Genomic DNA, 19,384 nt, shown 5'->3' on the forward strand with positions numbered 1-19,384 from the left:
TCGTCAACCTCATGTTTTGAGATTCAACATTTCTGGGGCGTTTTTTCATGTTCCAAACAAAGTTATAAACATTTTTATTTGCCAAACACCTGTGATCTGAATGTGATTTGATTAGGCACAACAACCGAAAAAATAAACAATAGTTAAGCACGCATGGATATGTCGACATCAGCTATAATGAATGTTTCACAGAATAATTTATGAATTCAAATATTGAAACAACCGAAGGTCATCTTTGGTTAACAGTAACTGCCATACAGTTTTGAGATACCTTGTTCAATATCTAAAGTCATACAGTTTTGTTAGTTTTGTTCATTCTATTATACATTTAACAGTGCAAGCTAAGCTTCGCCAAATACAATATGTTATAGTTTTTCTCGTTAATTCACAGAATGCAAAGAAAGCAAATATTTTTCTTATATTCTTGTTCACTTTAACCTTCGATTATTTTGCTTATCTTTTAAATACCGAGATTTTTGCGTTGCTATAATCTCAAAAACGATGCGATGGCAGCGAATTCGTCTATTGAGACTTTAAGTCGCAGACGGACCATTTCGGTGACCAATAGGAACCGAGAAAACAAGTGCTCACGTTGCGACGATGGCAAATTGGTTCCTCAAACGTCGCTATTCTACTGCAAAACGTGCGCCCATCTAAACAATACTGAGTTCGAAAGCAATCGGGATGCAGGTCCGAATTGCAGCCGGTGCATTGTGAAGCATTTGAAGCAGGATCACACGATTGAGGACTGTTCCGGGAACCATCCGGCGGTTTGTTTCAAACACCAGCTCATCTGTGAGTTTTTCTGCGAGACGGATAACGTCAGTTTCTGCATCGAATGTTTCCAGGTTAAAACATACTCTTTTCGTAACAATTTTATAGAGCAAAAATGAGCGGGGAGCCCAAATTTAATGAATTATCATACTATTTGTACCTCAGTGGCGGGTGAAATGTGATTGTCCAGAACAGGAAGTTTTACCTCAAACAATTTTTCCAAAAAGGAAACTATTTTGATTGCATGATTGATTGCATGGGTTGAACTGATAACAATGATCGTTGATCGTTTATGAACCAAGATTTTCTAATTTCGTGAAAAAAAAGAGCAAAAATGGTTGAATTGCAAATGTTGCTGAGAATAAATTCATCATTGTATGAGCTTAATTGCAAACATAAGTGATAGACATTGTAAGCAATATACGACTCAATTGGATCAAGTAGCTAAGTTTTGCCCTTGCTCTGTAAGCAAAACAGGTAACCTTTGGCCCACTTCGTTCAGCCAAAATAGTCAGTAAGTTTGGGAGTACTCCTTTGACGCTAAGCTTCAATTGCTCTAACCAGCCGATACCCCTGAGAGACGGAGAGTTATAGTACAACTCAAGTACTGCTCTCCAAAATGCCAGCTTTCAATATTCAACACGTTGGGCAACCTAATTGGATACATTGCTGTGTCGACAGATGTCGCCGTATGTCCACAGACACTATTTTTAGCTCAACCAAGCTAGTACTGGTTGTTGAATGATAGAATTGCTATTGCTCCTTCCTATAATCGTGTTGCATTTTTCCCAAATAATTTGGGAAAAGTGGGCTTTCGGTAAATCAAAGTGATCTTACTTCACATCTTGCAAATCTGGCATATTTCTTTAGAAGTTTCAGATTAGCTGAGATATATATCGGAAACTTTAGTTAGGTTGAAATTGCTTAAAATCAGTTTTTCGACATTTGAGACCAATAAGAAGAGAAGAGACTATCAGGTTTTCAATTGAAAATGGGAAATAATTAGTTATTAAATTGCTCATTTACCAATATGCCAAACAAATTAGAAAACGTTAACTCAATCTAGCGTTCGTTTTTGTTTTAAACAATTAAGACTGGATGTGCTTTTGATTCACTTGGTTCTCTATTAAAATTAGCAAATTAGAAAACATAATCAGCATAAAATCAAGAACATTATCGAAATGTCACCACCGTTACTATCTATTGCTATGTAGTTACGGGCACAATAAAGAAGACAGTGAATTTAATCGAATTTGTATGCAATTTCCGATTTATAATTTTAATGAATGGCTAAGAACGTTTCAAAAATGGCTTTGTTTATACTTAAATTTTTCTGCCTGTGAGCATTTATCACCATATGAGGGAAATGAGGACATTGATCGGATGTGACATAAAAAGAAAAAACTATCAATATTTGGGATAAGGAAATAAACTGATTTTTTGAAAGCCATTTTAATAAGTAGAGTCTGATTTTCCTAGATATGCCTATATGTACATAGCAATGGACTGTAATGACCATTTCAATACACCCACTAAATCGATAATACTTTGAGATTAGATAACCAGAAGGTGAAATATTTTTCATAGTTCGTTGATTTTTTTTCTTGGAAAAATCAATAAAAGAGTTGTTGGTGGATATTTTGTTGTTTACTTGTATTTTTCCCGCATAAAAATTGATGAATACGTTCTATATCCTGGAAAAAAATTGTTTCAATAATAACTTTTGAGTGAAATTCAAAGAATAAAAAGTTGGACCGAATTTGAGCAGAATATGACCTTCAAAAGAGTGGTTTTTCAATTGCAAAAATTTCAAGCAATCTTTTTGCAAATATCTGAAGTTCCATCCTCTACATAACTTAACAATCTACTGAATTAACCTACAAACTATTAAGACGACAAAATTTAAGTTTTGAACAATCAGAAGTTAGTTTAAGTCGTTTAAAAAGAGTCCGATTCCTAAATCTGGTCTTTCCTATTATAACCCTCCTAAGTGTAGTGGTCAGATAACTTATAGCCATCCAATCAAATTAAAAATACAATGATGGCTCTTAGTTTCTTGGCCGGCTATAATGAAAAAATCCCTTGAATCCGAAACAGAATCAATTTGCGTCATCGACAAAAAAAGACTTTTGAATATTTTCCTAAAAAAATTGTAGGTAAAAAGAAATGGGTTGCAAAAATTCTCCTCTACCAGTGTTCTCTATTTTCAATTTAACTTACTTTCACTCAGTTGATATCTAATGGATGTTACCAAATATTTCCAACTGCAGCAAGTTATCAAAATACAAGGAGAAGCCGAGTGGTTGATAGGGCGACAACAACCGTGCGATTGTATTTTTAATAGCAGTTGATAACAACCCGTTTTGATAATAACAGTTGCATGACTTACCAGTTTAGAAAAGCGTTTTGGCAGGTTTCACTTGTTAACGAAATACTGAGTAAACAAATGAGCAACGCTCTATTTAAATGAAATGAAAAAATGATTTAAAGCTATCCATCAAGCGAGCAAATTTCATTACGTCATTTATTGACCACGTAAGCCTTTGTATTTCAAATACACATAAAATCTGTTCTATTTTATGTAGAAAGCCCAGAAAAAGAGCAAAAAACATAAATTTCGTTGAACCTAATAAGATATTGAATCGATTGCGATCGTTTCAGGCTTATTAATTTTAGATTTCAAAAACTTCTCGGTAATCAATCTTAGACTAACAGCTGCCAAAAAATGTTGCTAGATTTGCCGCTATTGAGGCAGTTTTGGTTGATGTTACGATGCTTACAGCTTCTTTATACGAGATAGCCCTATCTGGAATTTACTATACTAAAGAGAGTTTGTTTCCTTTAATCTCTTCTAACAAGTCAAAAAACGATTGAAAACAGATTTTTTATGAATATTAGCGATTAATCAGCTACAAACCGCCAAAATTTATCGCGCTGTTGTCAATGCTAGAAAATTGGTAAATTTCAAATCGAATCAGAAACAAAAGTCTGACGAAGAATTATCCCATACAAAGATTTAAAAAGAATTGTAACCAGTTTTGCAGTCAAATAGAAATTTAAAATTTAAAACACACGGACAACAAATTGAAGCGCTCTTTTTCTGGATTGATCTACTCTATGGTAATTGATGGTTTGGAGATAAATAATTGCAAGCAAGATTGTAAAAAAGGTTCTTCAAATTCATTGTCTGTTTCGTTTTTAAACGTTCACAATACATTGCTGAAAGGAATCTCTCAATGAAAAAATTCAAATTGACGACGAGTTTTTATACTGGTGGTAGACTGTTCTTGAATTCCTCCAAGCAATGCTTTTTTACGGCTGGAAGATGAGTAATGGTGATCGGTTTTTATTTGAATGGCGACTTCTATTTTTACAGGATGTGTAATGGAGGAAGCCAAATGCCGCGCGGGAAAAGCAGTGTTCTAATAAATCTATTTCTTGGCCACGTAAGCGTCATTTCTTGACCACGTAAGCCTTATATATTCAAATACACATAAAGTTTGTTATATTTTACGTAGAAAGCTCAGAAAAAGTGCAAATAACAGAAATTCTGTTGAACCTAATAATATATTGAATCGATTGCGATTGTTTCAGGCTTAATAATTTTAGGTTTCAAAAACTTCTCGGTGATCAATCTTAGACTAAGAGCTGCCAAAAAATTTTGCTAGATTAGCTGGTATTGGGGCAGTTTTGGTTGATGTTACGATGCTTACAGCTGCCCTTTATAAGAGATAGCCATATCTGGAAATTACAATACGAAAGAGTGTTTGTCTCCTTTAATCTCTTCTAACAAGTCAAAAAACGATTGAAAACAGATGTTTAACGAATATTAGCAATTAATCAACTACAAACCCCTGCAATTTATTGTGCTGTTGTCAATTCTGCATAATTTTAAATTGCAAATGGATTCAGAAACAAATGTCTGATGAAAACTTATCCCATACAAAAATTTTAAAAAAATTGTAAACATTTTTTGCATCAATAAGAAATTTAAAATTTAAAACACATGGACTATAAACTGAAGCGTTTTATTTCTGGATTGATCAACTCCGTGGTAATTGATTGTTTGGAGATAAATAATTTCAAGCAAGACTGTAAAAAAAGGTTCTTCAAACACATTGTCTATTTCGTTCTTAAACGTTCTCAATACATCGCAGAAAGGAATCGGTCAATTAAACAAAAATCCAAATAGACGACGAGTTTTTTTACTGGTGGTAGATTGCTCTTGATTTCCACCAAGCAATGCCTTTTTACAGTGACTTCTATCTTTACAGGATGTGTAAGAGAAGAAGTCAAATGCCGCACGTGAAAAGCAGTGTTCAAATGAATCAATTTCTTGACCACGTAAGCGTCCATTTTTGACCACGTTAGACTCAGTATTTCAAATACACATAAAATTTGTTCTTTTTTACGTAGAAAGCTAAAAAACAAAGTGCAAATAAAATAATTTTGGTTGAACCTAATGATATACTAAGTCGATTGCGATCGTTTCAGGCTTAAAAATTTTAGGTTTCAAAACTTCTCGGTGATCAATCTTGGACTAAGACCTGCCAAAATATGTTATTAGATTTGCCGGTTTTGAAGCAGTTTTGCTTGATGTTACGAATCTAACAGTTGCGTCATATACGAGATAGCCCTATCTTGAATTTACTATATGAAAAAGTGTTTGTTTACTTTTAGTTCTTCTAACAAGTCAAAAGCGATTGAAAACAGATGTTTTTTGCGACTAATAGCAATTATTCAGCTACAAAGCCCCACATTTTTGTGCTGTTGTCAATACTACAAAATTGTTAATTTGCAAATCGAACCATAAGCAAAAATTTGATGGAGAATTATCCCATACAAAAATTTAAAAAGAATTGTAAACATTTTTTGCAGACAAAAAGAAATTTAAAATTTAGAAAACATGGACAACAAACTGCAGCGCTTTATTTCTGGATTGATCTTCTCTATGGTAATTGATGGGTTGGAGATACGTAATCGCATGGAAGAGTATAAAAAGGTTCTTCAAATTAATTGTCTGTTTCATTTTTTAAACTTCTCAATTTATTGCAGAAAGGAATCTCTCAATGTAAAAAATTCAAATTGACGACGAGTTTTTTTTACTGGTGGTAGACTGTTCTTGAATTCCTCCAAGCAATGCCTTTTAAGGCTGGAAGAGGATTATTGGTGATCGGTTTTTATTTGAATGGCGACTTCTCTTTCTACAGGATGTGTAATAGAGGAAGTCAAATGCTGCACGTGAAAAGCAGTGTTCTAATAAATCAATTTCTTGACCACGCAAGCGTCATTTCTTGACAAGGTAAGCCTTATAATTTCAAATACATATAAACTTTTTTCTTCTTTACTTAGAAAGCTCAAAAAGATTGCAAATAAAAAAAAATTGTTGAACCTAATAATATATTGAATATATTGCGATCGTTTCAGGCTTAATAATTTAAGGTTTAAAAAACTTCTCGATGATCAATCTTAGATTAAGTGCTGAAAAAATGTTGCTAGACTTGCCGGTATTGAGTGTTTTGGTTAATGTTACGATGCTTAGAGCTTCTTTATACGAGATAGCTCTATCTGGAAATTACTATACGAAAGAGTGTTTGTCTGCTTTAATCTCTTCTAACAAGTCAAAAAACGATTGAAAACAGATGTTTTACGACTATTAGCAATTAATCAGCTACAAACCCCCACAATTTATTGTGCTGTTGTCAACTCTGCAAAACTTTATAATGCAAATCGAACCAGAAACAAATGTCTGATGAAAGCATATCCCATACAAAAATATAAAAAGAATTGTAAAATTTTTCGCATCAAAAAGAAATTTCAATTTAGAATTTATGGACAACAAATTGAAGCGCTTTATTTCCGGATTGATCAATTCTATGGTAATTGATGGTTTGGAGATAAATACTCGCAAGCAAGATTGTAAAAACGGTTCTTCAAATTCATTGTCTGTTTAGTTTTTAAACGTTCTCAATACATTGCAGAAAGTAATCGGTCAATGAAAGAAATCCAAATAGACGACGAGTTTATTTACTGGTGGTATACTGCTCTTGATTTCCACCAAGCAATGCCATTTTACGGTGACTTCGATTTCTACAGGATGTGTAAGAGAGGAAGTCAAATGCCGCACGCGAAAAGCATTGTTCAAATCAATCAATCTGTTGCTCCAATGTCAAAAGCCGAGAGAAAATTCATAGTGGTTTTTGTTCGTTCATTTTTTGAGAGAAAGAGAGCGAGCGAAAAGAGAAGTAACAACAAAAATTTAAGCTAAACTAGCAAAATTGTTTGATCACATGCGGCTTTTTGGAAGCAGTTTTTTAGTTAATACTTTACTTCTTTTAGTAGTGTGTTTTTCTAAACCATGCTATTAAGTAAACGTTAATGAAGTTTTTTGAAAATCTCAATGCAATTGGAACAAGGAGAAGATCTGAGCAAATACAACATAGTAAAAAAACTAAAAAATCATGTTTTTTGATAATTTCGAAAAATTTTCTCTGATATTGAAAATTCTTAATAGCAGTTCTAATCACACCTGGAAAAAGTTTCTGAAAATTCATCGAGCACCCACCTTACTAAGTAAAAACAACCCAGTCATCATCCCTCATTGGTCAATTGATTCTGAACAATTGAACTTCTCATCTGCCTATTTTGGATTCTTTTTATCAAAATCCTTTGTTCACTGAGGAATGAAGACTGGTTTGTTTTTGCTTATTAAAAGCAATTAATGGAAAAGTTGCGCATATTTTAATCAAATAGGTTAATCAGTTCTGCAGTTTTTTGTAGTTTTTACTTTTTGCCCATGTACTTTATTGCAATGCATTTAGTTGGCATGTGGGTTCTCAACGAACTAGCAGAAACTGTTTCCAGGAATGTTTAGAACAGCTGTTAAATTTTTTCAATATTTAGAGAAAAATATTGAAAGTCGTCTTGCAATTATTTAAGAAAAGATTTTTCAGTTTTGCCTTCACTTTTTTCTGATTGCTAAATTTTTCTTCGTTTGTTTAAAAATGCATTCAGATGTTCAAAAAACCTCCTAAACATCTATTTGTTCTTTCCTCTTTTTAATTTGTATTGTTGGTTTTTCCCATTATTTGGTTATTTTCCAATTATTTGACTATCTGGTGGAACTCATACTAATTAATTCATACTAGACCATGATGTGTTGCAACTTTGCAAGAAAACATTTTCATAATTTACTTTTTTCCCCAGATAATTTGTTTTCTCCGTTTCTTGTTACAACTGTAATGGTTTAATAACGTTAATAGTCATATCTGTTAGTGGTTGGCTAGGATCTAAGTTGATTTTTTAAGTAGATTCCGGCGTCTTCCGGCGATGTTTTTCGAAGATCCGTTCACACATTTTCAAGATTTTTGAAGTCCAATTGAAGTGATGATTTTGGTTATGCCGAAAAAGGAAGTGGAGCGAAAAAGCAAGTGACTTCGCGGCATGAAATTCCTTCACTCTTACTTTTGAAGAAGAGTGGAAAAAAGGGTCTTTGAATAGAAATTGACTTTTTCGCTTGTGCTGTTTTGTTCAAATGAAGCAATTCGACTTCGAGTTAAACTGTTTTGACAATTTTTAATCTAATTTTTCTTCTAAATGGTTTTTCTAAACCATTCATAGCCTATTCTGGGTATAGAATTTTGTTTTCTCAATAAAAAATTTTTTAATTTTTTCAGGATTTGCCCTGATAAGTTTCAATTTTTTTGCCAATGAATTACAATTCTTTCAAAGGTTTCCATTGTTAGTTTGAGAAGAAAAGAACCATTCGTACCATTGTTTTCACATGCATCTGATTTTAAGGTTTTCTATTTGGAGGATGCCTCACTCAAAATTGTTTAAACCTGGCTGTTTTCTAATAACCACTCAATAATAAAAGGGTATACTTTTTAAAGGACAAATCTAGTCCATTTTTTTTGTTTCCGATGATGCATCGGAAAGATTAAAGATTTTTTTGCACCCATCAGTAAAAATAGGCTGAAGCATGCAAATAAAAAAAAAGAGTACTTTTGAAGCAGAAAACATCAACTGAAAACCAAATCACAAGTTTATGCGGATTTTTTTTCAAATATTACAAAACTGTGTCACATTTCTTAATGCACATAAAAATGCATGCAATTTTTCTTTTTTGCTCATAGTCATTCCCTGGTCAAATTATTCCTGCGCAACCATGCCAGTTAGTTGGGAGTGTTCGTGATTTAAGAGTCATCTCGAATTTCCAGGAGGTACCTTTAGGAGCATCTACAACTAGAATTGTGGTAGCTTTTACTTCACATTCCACTCCAACATTTGATTTCAGTTGTGGGTTATATTTTGTACCTGAATATTCTATTTAACAATCCACAACAAAGTTTATGATGTTTTATCAGGACTGTCAAAAATATTCAATCTCTTCTCATTAACCATTCATTGAGCCCTTGTTTCTAGTATAACATTTAATATAGTTAATGCAAAATCCTTATGCAAATAGAGCACACCGTATACATAATCGTCACATAAAAAATGGAATTTTGCATGGACTTAGTCAAACAAGGCGGCTCGGTAATGTGCGTTCGCACATGATGTTCCGACCCCAGCTCATCTACATTTTTGACTTAATTGTCAACCAAATGAAGAAATATCAAAAATAGATGTTTGAGTTTAAAGCAATCGTTAGACAGCCTATCTAAAAAATTGAATTACATAATTGCATGCCTTATTACAGCGCCAATGAGATTTGAAGAGACAAAGAGACAAAAAAAAAACAAAAAATTAGCAAAAACAAAAACTTCACTCCAAAAACTGAATATCTAAATTTGAAAGCACTTAGTAACAACGTCAAAATGCAGTCAGATAAAACCTTAACTACTCAAATTTAATTTCTCCTAACTATACAGCGGACGGAAAGTTTTCTTAATGAGACAATGTTACAAGTCAACAAAGAGAACGATCAATGAGGCGAAATTCAAAAATAAATCAACAATTTTTAAACCAAGAGATTTCAAAACTCTTAAAAATCATTAGCTTTTAAATAAATAATCCTAGATAAACAATTAAAAAGTTACTACAAAACCAAAAGGCCTTGTCTTTGGGTAGTTTAGGCCTCAGAAACGAGCTAAAGAAAAACCTAAAAAAATTAGAAAGGATTTGCGAAAACACAAATTATTTCTACAACTAAAACCATTGGCTATTATCTGAATATTATGTATTTTTAATTCAATTCTTGTTTCAATTTACTCGGCTGCCGGAATTATACTGAGAGATTAAATATGTTTGTTTGGGCCGCATTTGTAAACCAATCGGATCTGTTACTACGCGATTGTTCTGAAAGAAGAGCTAAGAAGCGCAAAAAAGACCACTCAAAAAAACGTTTATAAAAGCATATTTTCCAACAGCAATGGAGTTTGATTATTTTGTATCAATGTCGCTTCCAAATATCAAATATGAACAAATAAATTAGAACCACGAAATTTTTGAGAAAATTCGTAGTATCAACGCCATTAATTTCATTAGCTTTCAACAGAATCCACTAAATACGCCAAATTATGCCTCTATGGGACAAAAAGTCTGTTGATCATTCCTTTTTGGACAATAAGACCTGGCAACATGTTATTGATGATGAAAACAATAACAAAGACAGGAAACAACCAAAAATTCAGTAGAAACGTGCCAGAAGAAATTGTCGAAGCAATTTAAATCAAAGGTTCTTCTCTGTAAACTTTATATATGATCCCCTGAACGTCTTCCCTAAACCAACGGGAAAAACCAGTTTTAGGATAATATGATGAGATTTCAAAAGGATCCAAAATGAGAAAAAGTACCCGAAAATTAAAAAAAAAATATGAAAACTAGTGGCCTTTAAGTTTTAAAACCAATAGGTAGAAGATAAAACCGATAACCAGATTATTTTCCGCTGCATTAGAAACAAAAAAGGATCCCAAATGTACTAAGACTGAGTGAGAGTTCACGTAAAAAAGTTAAGGATTGGTTCATGTACAAAAAATATTCGAAGAACTTGTTCGAAGAACAGCCATTAAACTCAAAAGCTTTTAACGGAGGTCAATAACTACGCTGAGAATTAACACGATGGCGGGAAAGCGATTTTTGTCATGCATAGATAATCAATAAGAGATCACAATAAGTCTCAAGAGTATGAAGAGTATGAAAACAACAACAAAAACAGGCAAAAACCAAAAATCAGTAGAAAAGTGCGAGAAGAAAATTTTAAAGCCATTTAAACCATTAGCTTTTCTCTGAAAACTTTATCTGTGATCCACTGAAAGTCTTTTCCAAGCCAATGGGATTACAATAATAATTGGATAATGTGTATAATATTTGGATAAAGTGATGGAGTTCAAAAGTAAACAATAATACGAAAATATCAAATTTTTTAAAAAAATTTTTTGAATTCTTTTGTTAATGAAGTCATATAATCTACAGTTAGAAAATAGAACCGCTAACGAAATCTATTTTAGTTTCAGTGGAAAGCAAGTGGGTTCTGTCAATACTAAGACTGACTAACAGTACACGAAGATTGGTTAATGTTCAAAAAGATTTCGAAAATTTTTCTTAAAATTCTCAACAGCCATTAAATTCTATAAACTCCAACGAATGTCAATAAATACGCACAAATATGCTCAATAGGAGTATGGGAATGTTTTTCATGCATAGGCGGTCAATATGACATGACAACAAGTTTTATGACTATAAAAACAACAACAAAATCGGGCAAAAACCAAAAACTCAGTAGAGAAGTGGGAGAACAAAAGGTCGAAGCATATACAATAAGACCTTCTCTGAAAAATTAATTTGTGATACACTGAACCTCTTTTTAAAGCCAATAGCAGCTGTCAATTTTAGGATAATGGGATAAGAATTCAAAAGTAACCAATAATGAGGAAATATCCAAAAAAAAATTTTGTATTTTTTGAAGTCTTGTGTCATTGAAGTCATATTACTAAAAATTAGAAGATAAAACCGCCATCTATATCAAACTTGGTTACAGTAGGACGGAAGATGATGCTGTCATCACAGAGACTGACTTACAGTTCACGGAAATAAGTTTATGATTGGTTAAGGTTCGAAAAAAATTTCGATTTTTTGTTTAAGTTTTGACAGCCATTAGCTGTCCACTCAAAGCACTAGATATGCCAACTTAAATCTCATTGCGGAACGAATTGCAATGTCAGTCAATGAATCTGTGCTATAAGACTCTAAAAATTTAGTAAAACCTCGAAAACAAATTCAAAATTTCAATTAAAATTAAGAAAACTCAGAGTCGAATTTAAAAAAACACGAGAACTTCCTTGAAAACGAATTTTTTTGTTCATTGGTTTTCATTTGAAAGTAGAGGAGTTTTGTTTTTAACAGAACCTTGATTTGAAAAGTGACTTATCTCCAGGTGACTTAAAAAAGTTTTATAAAAAAAGAGCTCTCAAAGAGATTTCGACTTTTTTTATATTGAAGCTCCCTATGAGACCAGATTTAGTCTTTTTATCGCCTTTAGTCTGTTAGGAATACGAAATTGGTTCTTTTTTTGGCAAGAAAAGAGGTTTGAAATAATATTTTTATAGATAATATCTTAATTTTCTAGATAATATCTTAATTTGAAGAAAAATCACACTAAAAGTGAATAAATATCCCGTGTTCACACAAAACTTTAATCCTCGATAACTCCTCGAAAAAAAAACGAAAATCAAAAAAAATTTTAATTTTGAATTCTTCGATGGACCAGCTTTTTAATGATACCACTCACATTTCTCTGCGATGAATATATCGATCGGCCAAAATTGACTGAACAAAAAAAACCTGTTTGAGTATATAGTTCCTCCCCCCCACAAGTGGGGTCGGAACAATAAGTTGGATAAATATTTGAGCTCCTATTACAACTCTAAACGTCTTGCTTTTATTTTTAGTACTTTCAATTTTTGAAGAATTTTGAACTTCGTGCATTTTTATTGAGTTAAGATGCAATTTTTATCATAGTTGCGAGGCACATAGCTGATAGAAAAGTGGAAAAAAGAAAATACCGATAAAAAACCTTCAGATGCCATATTCGTGGAACCACTAAAAATAGAATTGTTCGAGAGAAGTTTATAGTGGACCAAAACATTTAAAAACTTTTTTTCTGAATCGTAAGCAGTAGTGTCCAGAAGTGGTTCATTGAGTTTGCTTTTGTTTTTGCTTCAAAAATTGTTTGTTTTTGTATTATGTGTTGAATTGCTTTTGTCTATGTTCTGTCATCTGTTCAAAACTCATATCACTGGGCGGCGCTTTTCTGCCCGGTAACTAACTCCCGTTCTGAGTATTCACAGTATGTTTTTTAAGATTGCCCAGAGCAAAACCAGAATCGGATTTTGTACTGTTCAGAGTATCTTCAGAGAGCCTTTTTTACTATGATTTTTTCACTGAACAGCGTTAAAAGTGACATGATCATAATCTGTTCATAGTAAAAATACATACTGAGAATACTCTGATTCAGCGCTGATTTACAATGTTACTATGATCTGGGAAACAAATTATCTGCCTCTTTTAGAACCATTCGCCAAAAGATGGACATCAGATAGATCATTTGAGCGACAAAGCCGAACGAGTTCGTCGCGAAATTACTGCACTGAGCCGAGACTTGTTTCGGAACCAAAAGCCAACAGAAGACAAGTTACAAATGATAAAGGAATGTTTAGAACGGAAGACAGAATATGAGGCTGATTTAACTCAACTAATACAGTCAAGACTCGAGCAGTTTTCCAAAGATTTGGTCCGTCAATTATCAGCTGGACAACAAGACCCTGAAAAGTTTGCTACACCTTTAAATAATATCACACGATTTATTTCCTGTTCAGTGGAAAACCAGGAAAATTTGTTGAATTTGCTGGACATATCAGATGGAGTTATGGTGGCGCGATATCCCGAAATTCGAACAAACTGCCGAAACTGTCTGAAAAGTCAACTCGAAGCTTCATTTTATGGAACGTTTTTGACCAATTTTTCAGTCAATTTCGAAAATATCGACTTCATTTTAAAAAATGCGATGGCACAAATTTTAGGCCAAATCAAAAAGCCAGAAATCAGAGCGCGAGGGATTGTAAAATGCGAAGAGAAAGAGCTAAGAGTTGCACAGACCAGCTATCAAGGAGTAAGCAACGAGTTCCTTGTAAATTGCGCAGACAACTTGTACAGAATTGAGCATTTAGATCGGGGTGACGTCCAAATTTACCCTTGCCAACACCCTTTTGAAAGTGGAGAATTAGCAAGTTGCCAAGCTGTGAAAGAGTTCCAGATGGACAAAGTTATTACAAAAGTTTGCTCTTTGGGTTCGAATATCATTTTTCTACTCGAAGACCAGTCTTTTCAGACATTTGACATTAAATCGAATTCATTAGACACCCATGATACGTTCGGACCTTCTAAAAACCCAGTAATTCCTTACACAATAAACGAGAAAGTTTGTTGGGCGTTTTATGATGAAGGAAAAGAGGAACGCAATCCTCTGTTGAAAAAGCTGCTTAAGTTTGAATCTGCGCCAAATTTTTCAATACCAGTCAACGAAGTTCCATCTTTAACCGATGTTTACGTAAACAAAGATGATAGTTCAAGCTCTATTTTAGTTTTCGTTGACAACTTGGTTGAAATTTTGATCGTCGACGTGAAATATCAAAAATTTCACAAAATTTTACAAATTGATCACGGTTTGTCAAGAATTGATCACGTGACTCTAATTGACAAGGATTTGTTCATTTGGACGATAGCGCCAAACACAGTAACAATTATGCGTAACGTAGAGAATAACGTTTGGAAAATTGCTGGAACCTACTGCTGGAAGTTAGACAGTAGCATTATCTCCTTGCCTAATACGGATTTCAAGTTTCTGCAGTTTAGTCACGGAAACGAAAATTACAGTCGAGCTGAAAATCTGAGATCACTGCACACGAGTGGCGAAAGACGACCAATTGACCAAATAGTGCCAATCACTGTGAACTCAAAGGACACGTAAATTTGGTCTGAAAACTGTATGTGGAAACTAAATATCATAATTGAGCAAATGGGTCTGTTTCCATCGCCCCACCCCCCAATAAAATCCATACTTTTATAATCACTATTGATCGTGGTTTATAATAATAACGGTGGTTCCTGCGCAATCGCAGCGGAACATCATTAGGCCTACAGTAGCCTGTTCTCAGCTGCCCTTTTTTTGTAGTATTCCCCACATTTCAGATTGATCTTTTTTATAGCATACGGCTATGCATTTTACATTTTTGAGTTACGTCAGAAGTGTAGATATTTAAACTGACACGGCAAGGAAAATGAAAATGAAAAAGTTCTGGGATCAACTAAAATCGAACACGTCTCACTAGAAACCTATCAGAGTGAAAAAACTTTTACTGTTGATAAGATTTGAAGAAAGCTTCGAAGAGGTCAAAAAATTTTCCATTGATTACAACAATATAGACTAATTCCAAAGAAAAGAAATATCGGGGGTTTAAAATATAATTTTACATTGCTAAAAACACATTTGCTTGAGTAGATATATTTGGCTCGTCACTGTTTTACGCATGTGTTTAAAGAACATGTATTAAGCTAAGGAAAGTAAGCAAGCGCGAAAAGGTCCGACAGCCTCTAATTTTTGTGCGTAGGTCGCAGGTTTTCGCATTTTTCAGTGCGCGAATACTAGAGACAAGTGTAATTGATTCTAATCCTTTGTCTCGTCGCCGACTCTAATCTAGTTTTTTTTTAATTTTGGGGGATTAGTCGCCAGTTTTCCCAATTTGCTGATTTAGAGCAAATTTGATAAAATACAAAAAACCGACGAAATGGACAATTGATAGCCCTCGGAACCTGAAAATTTTTACTCCAATTATAAAAAAGAACATTGTTAATTTTCTCTGGTACACATAAGTATAAAAAGCAAATGGTAAAAGATGCAATGTAAAGTTAAGAATATAACATTATGTAAAATTATAAAATCATTAAATTACTTATTTAAAAATTTGACCTTTCATTATTAAAAAATGGCCTGAAATGCGAGCATAAAATGTTCTCACAATTTTATCTGATTGGACTGTCGCAAATTTGTATCTGATTGGACTTGTAAAATTTAACCCTATGGTTTCAAATCAAACTTAACTGTTCGAAGTTAGAGTAAGAAGCGAAACTAACTCTGGTGAGTAAAACGTATATTATTGTGGGAGAAACAACACGGCTCAGAGAAAAGGAAATGGTTTCCATTTCAACTTTAATTTTTTATTCAGTACCATTGTTGAATTATAGTAATAATCAAATGTAGTTCAGCCAACGAATTGTAGATTGTAGAGAACTGTAGTTTAATGTTTCAGTAAACATCTTTTAAATTCTTTTTTCTATTGATTTACCAGCAGCATTATCATTGTTCAGGCATTAATTGCCTCAATAGCTCCTCGATTAGTGGTTTAGTCATCCAATTACGGCCCCTGAAGAACTTAGTGAGACCAAGAAGACGATAATTCATCCAATGATAGAACATATCATTCGAATCCTTTTAATCAAAAACTCTGTCAGTTCGCATGCTATCGCGAGCTCTGGATTATGATTTATGCATGTTTTTTATTGAATCAGTTTTGAATAGTTATATGCAAAATTTAAGTAATTTGTAAAGATTATCTAAAAATTCAGATCTAAAAATTATGGGTGGTAGTTCTACTGTTATTCCTTTCGTTGGGGGATTTTAAGCAAAAACTCGAGTAGGTGGATGGATTTTTTTGTAGCAGTAAGGCAACAATTCTGAACTAAATTGTGGAAGTTAGGCGAACACCAATTAAGACACTTAACAGAAGAACTGTGATATCTGCTTGGTAAAATATTGTAGAAAAAGTGACTAAAACAATTTCCTTCGTACAAAAATAGGTCACATAAACAACAAAGCAATTGACCACAGTTTTCGAATTTGTAGCATTTTCATGATCTGGTTGAACCCCAACTTCTCTAATTTTCGGTGCTATTTTTCAAACGGTAGTTATAAACTGTTTACTTTAAATCTAATGATTGTCAATTTTAAACTTTCACTATTCAGCGCTTAGCTGTTACTTTTTAAAATTTTCATAAAATTTTCCGAGAAATCGAAAACTTAAAAGATCAATTTTCAATGAAAATATATTCAAATTTTCAAATATTTTTTAGTGGGTTGCTTACTGAATTTGGACTCAATAGAGAAAAAACCTGGTTAGCATAAATTTGCTGATCTCCCGCAAATTTTATGTAGATCAAAGAGCTGAAGCTGTAGAACAGGGAAAGAACAAGATGTAATAATCTGAAGCAAGATTTGACACAGAACCTAAAAGTAACCGTGAACATTAATGAAAATCTTAACAAAGAGTTCTGTGTCAAATCTTCGATAAAAAATTACTGAAGTTTCAAGATTGGCTGAGAAGCGAAGTTATCCGCAGTCCAATTATCACCAAAATATAATCCTTAGGATGTCCACCATAGATCTACTTGAGAGAATACTACTTATAGAATGTGCATTTGAAGTGGAATATAAAATCAGTTATCAAAAAAAAGCAGATTTGTCACGGTTCAATTTTGAACAAGACGTTAGGTCAATACATGCGTAAATAACAAAAATGTGCAGACAATTAGAGTTACACCAACACTATAAACAAGAAAGACACAAAATTTTGAGTTTTTATTCGAGATGTGTTATACCTCGTTGACCTCTTGCAACATAAAATTCAAATAAACTACCGTTGCTCAACACAACACTCGTTCAAGTAGTTAGATGAAAAATGTGTCACGAATTACTGCAACAAAGCACTTGATGCCATGTATAAGAATAAAACCCGACGATTGCGTTGTGCGCATCATCAAAATAGTTAGTTTCTAACTACTGACTGGAAATTTTTAAAAATGCTTAAGTTTTACAAGCCTTGCGTAATTAATTTGTTTTACACTATAAATGCTGACTTAGTGCAATAATTCATTGAACTGAAATTTAAAGGAGCAGCGTTTTGAAACTGAATCAAAAATTTGGAAAGCTTTCTGCCTTTTGAATTTTTCCCTGACCTATATTCTGTATTCTACTCAGTACATTATACTATAAACCCACAGAAATGCATTTTTTACATAAGTTAACATAATTTGAGAGGATATATAGATTTTGTATAAAAAGTTGCATTGCTATCAAGCATTTCAAGCCTCGACCTTCAATTTAGAGAACTTAGATGTTCATTGGCGAGGCTGGAAATTTTCATGAAATGTTAGGTTCGCTTTAATTACAAATTTTTGAACTTTTGAGACTAACTATTGCTTGTCCAACAAAATCGGAAATTTCGAATGTTTCAAACAACAATAAACAGATTTCAAAACGAAAAATCAAACTCAAAACAAGATAAGAGGAAGTTGTGATATCTGCATGTTTTAAAATTGAAATTTGACTATCAAAATTTTTGAGTGCATTGCAACTTAAAGGGACTAATCAAATTAAAACAATTAAGCATCATTTCACGTCCGATTTACTATGTTTCGCCTACTAAAGCTTAACTGAATAGAGGAAGCACCAAGTTGGCATAACGTTGCTAATCTCACAAAATTTTGATGTTTTTCATCAAAAAGTTGAAATTGTAGTCAAGGGAGGGATAAGATATAAAATATGTATCAGGATTCGACAAACTAAACTGCTGATAATCAGCGCCTTCAGTTGTTTTCAATAGTTTGTAGGAATGGAAAGCTAAACTTAAGCGTTTTTCGTAAAAGAACCAAATTAATACTGACCTTAAATTATTCCCAACACAAAAACGAATTCTAAATTTGAAACTGTACAAAGAAAATAATGGTGAAGTAATTCAAACTGATGAGAACGGTTGAATAAGTAAATATTGACTCTGAAAAAGATTATATCATAGATTGAACACCAAAATTTTCAACCACGTAATATTGGATTGGAAACCCAAATTAGGGGCCTAGGATATCAAAGTCATGAATGACCTTCTGAAGACTTTTCCCAAAAAGGTATTTTTCAAACAAATGATTAGGAACTTTTGGTAAAAATAGGACTGAACTATCTTAATCAAACATAGATAAGCAGGATATATACGGCTCGATTTTAGCCATTTTTAGGAGAACAAATTGTGCGAATATTTGTTGTGTTGCATGTTGTGTAACAAAACTATTCGGAAAGCAACTATATTGTTGTTAAAGTGAATTTCGTGTAGTAAATTGAATCGACGAGTGAATTAAAACATCTCTGTCGTTGTAATAGAATCGTAGATTTTGATTGAAACTAGTGTACTCTGGTAAATATACTTTTTGTTAAGTTAACTTAGCAAATTTTCAACTACTTTCTCTTTTTCGACTTTTTCTGATAACTTAGTAGAGCTTAAACTGGTATCTAGTAGGTATTTGCTAAACGCTTCTATACTTGGCACTCATAGGCATTTGTAACTCGTTGTTCTGAAGGAACCATAGCCTTGTAATACTAAAGACTGGGTAAAAATTAATCGTTTCTTTCGGTTTTCTGCAATCAACAGCGTAATTGTACAATTTTAGTAACTTCACAGAACATCTCTAAGGCTCTAAAATCATATTCAGTCTAGCTTCAATTTTTTGGATTTAAATTAGTTTGCTGACTAGTAAAGTAGTGATCAACCAATCAATAATTAAGTTA

General features: G+C 33.0%; 1 protein-coding gene across 1 annotated transcript; it reads left to right on the forward strand.

The window, feature by feature from the left end:
• The first annotated feature begins 193 nt into the window (after positions 1 to 193).
• Positions 194 to 16,101, forward strand: LOC142345806 (uncharacterized). Its single transcript, XM_075398177.1, has 2 exons — positions 194 to 848; positions 13,286 to 16,101. Exons 1-2 carry the CDS (start codon positions 507 to 509, stop codon positions 14,741 to 14,743), a joined length of 1,800 nt encoding a protein of 599 aa, XP_075254292.1. The 5' UTR covers positions 194 to 506; the 3' UTR covers positions 14,744 to 16,101.
• Positions 16,102 to 19,384: the final 3,283 nt, after the last annotated feature.

The sequence above is a fragment of the Convolutriloba macropyga genome, chromosome 9 (assembly GCF_964194025.1).
Source record: "Convolutriloba macropyga chromosome 9, txConMacr16.3, whole genome shotgun sequence".
NCBI lineage: Eukaryota > Metazoa > Xenacoelomorpha > Acoela > Convolutidae > Convolutriloba > Convolutriloba macropyga.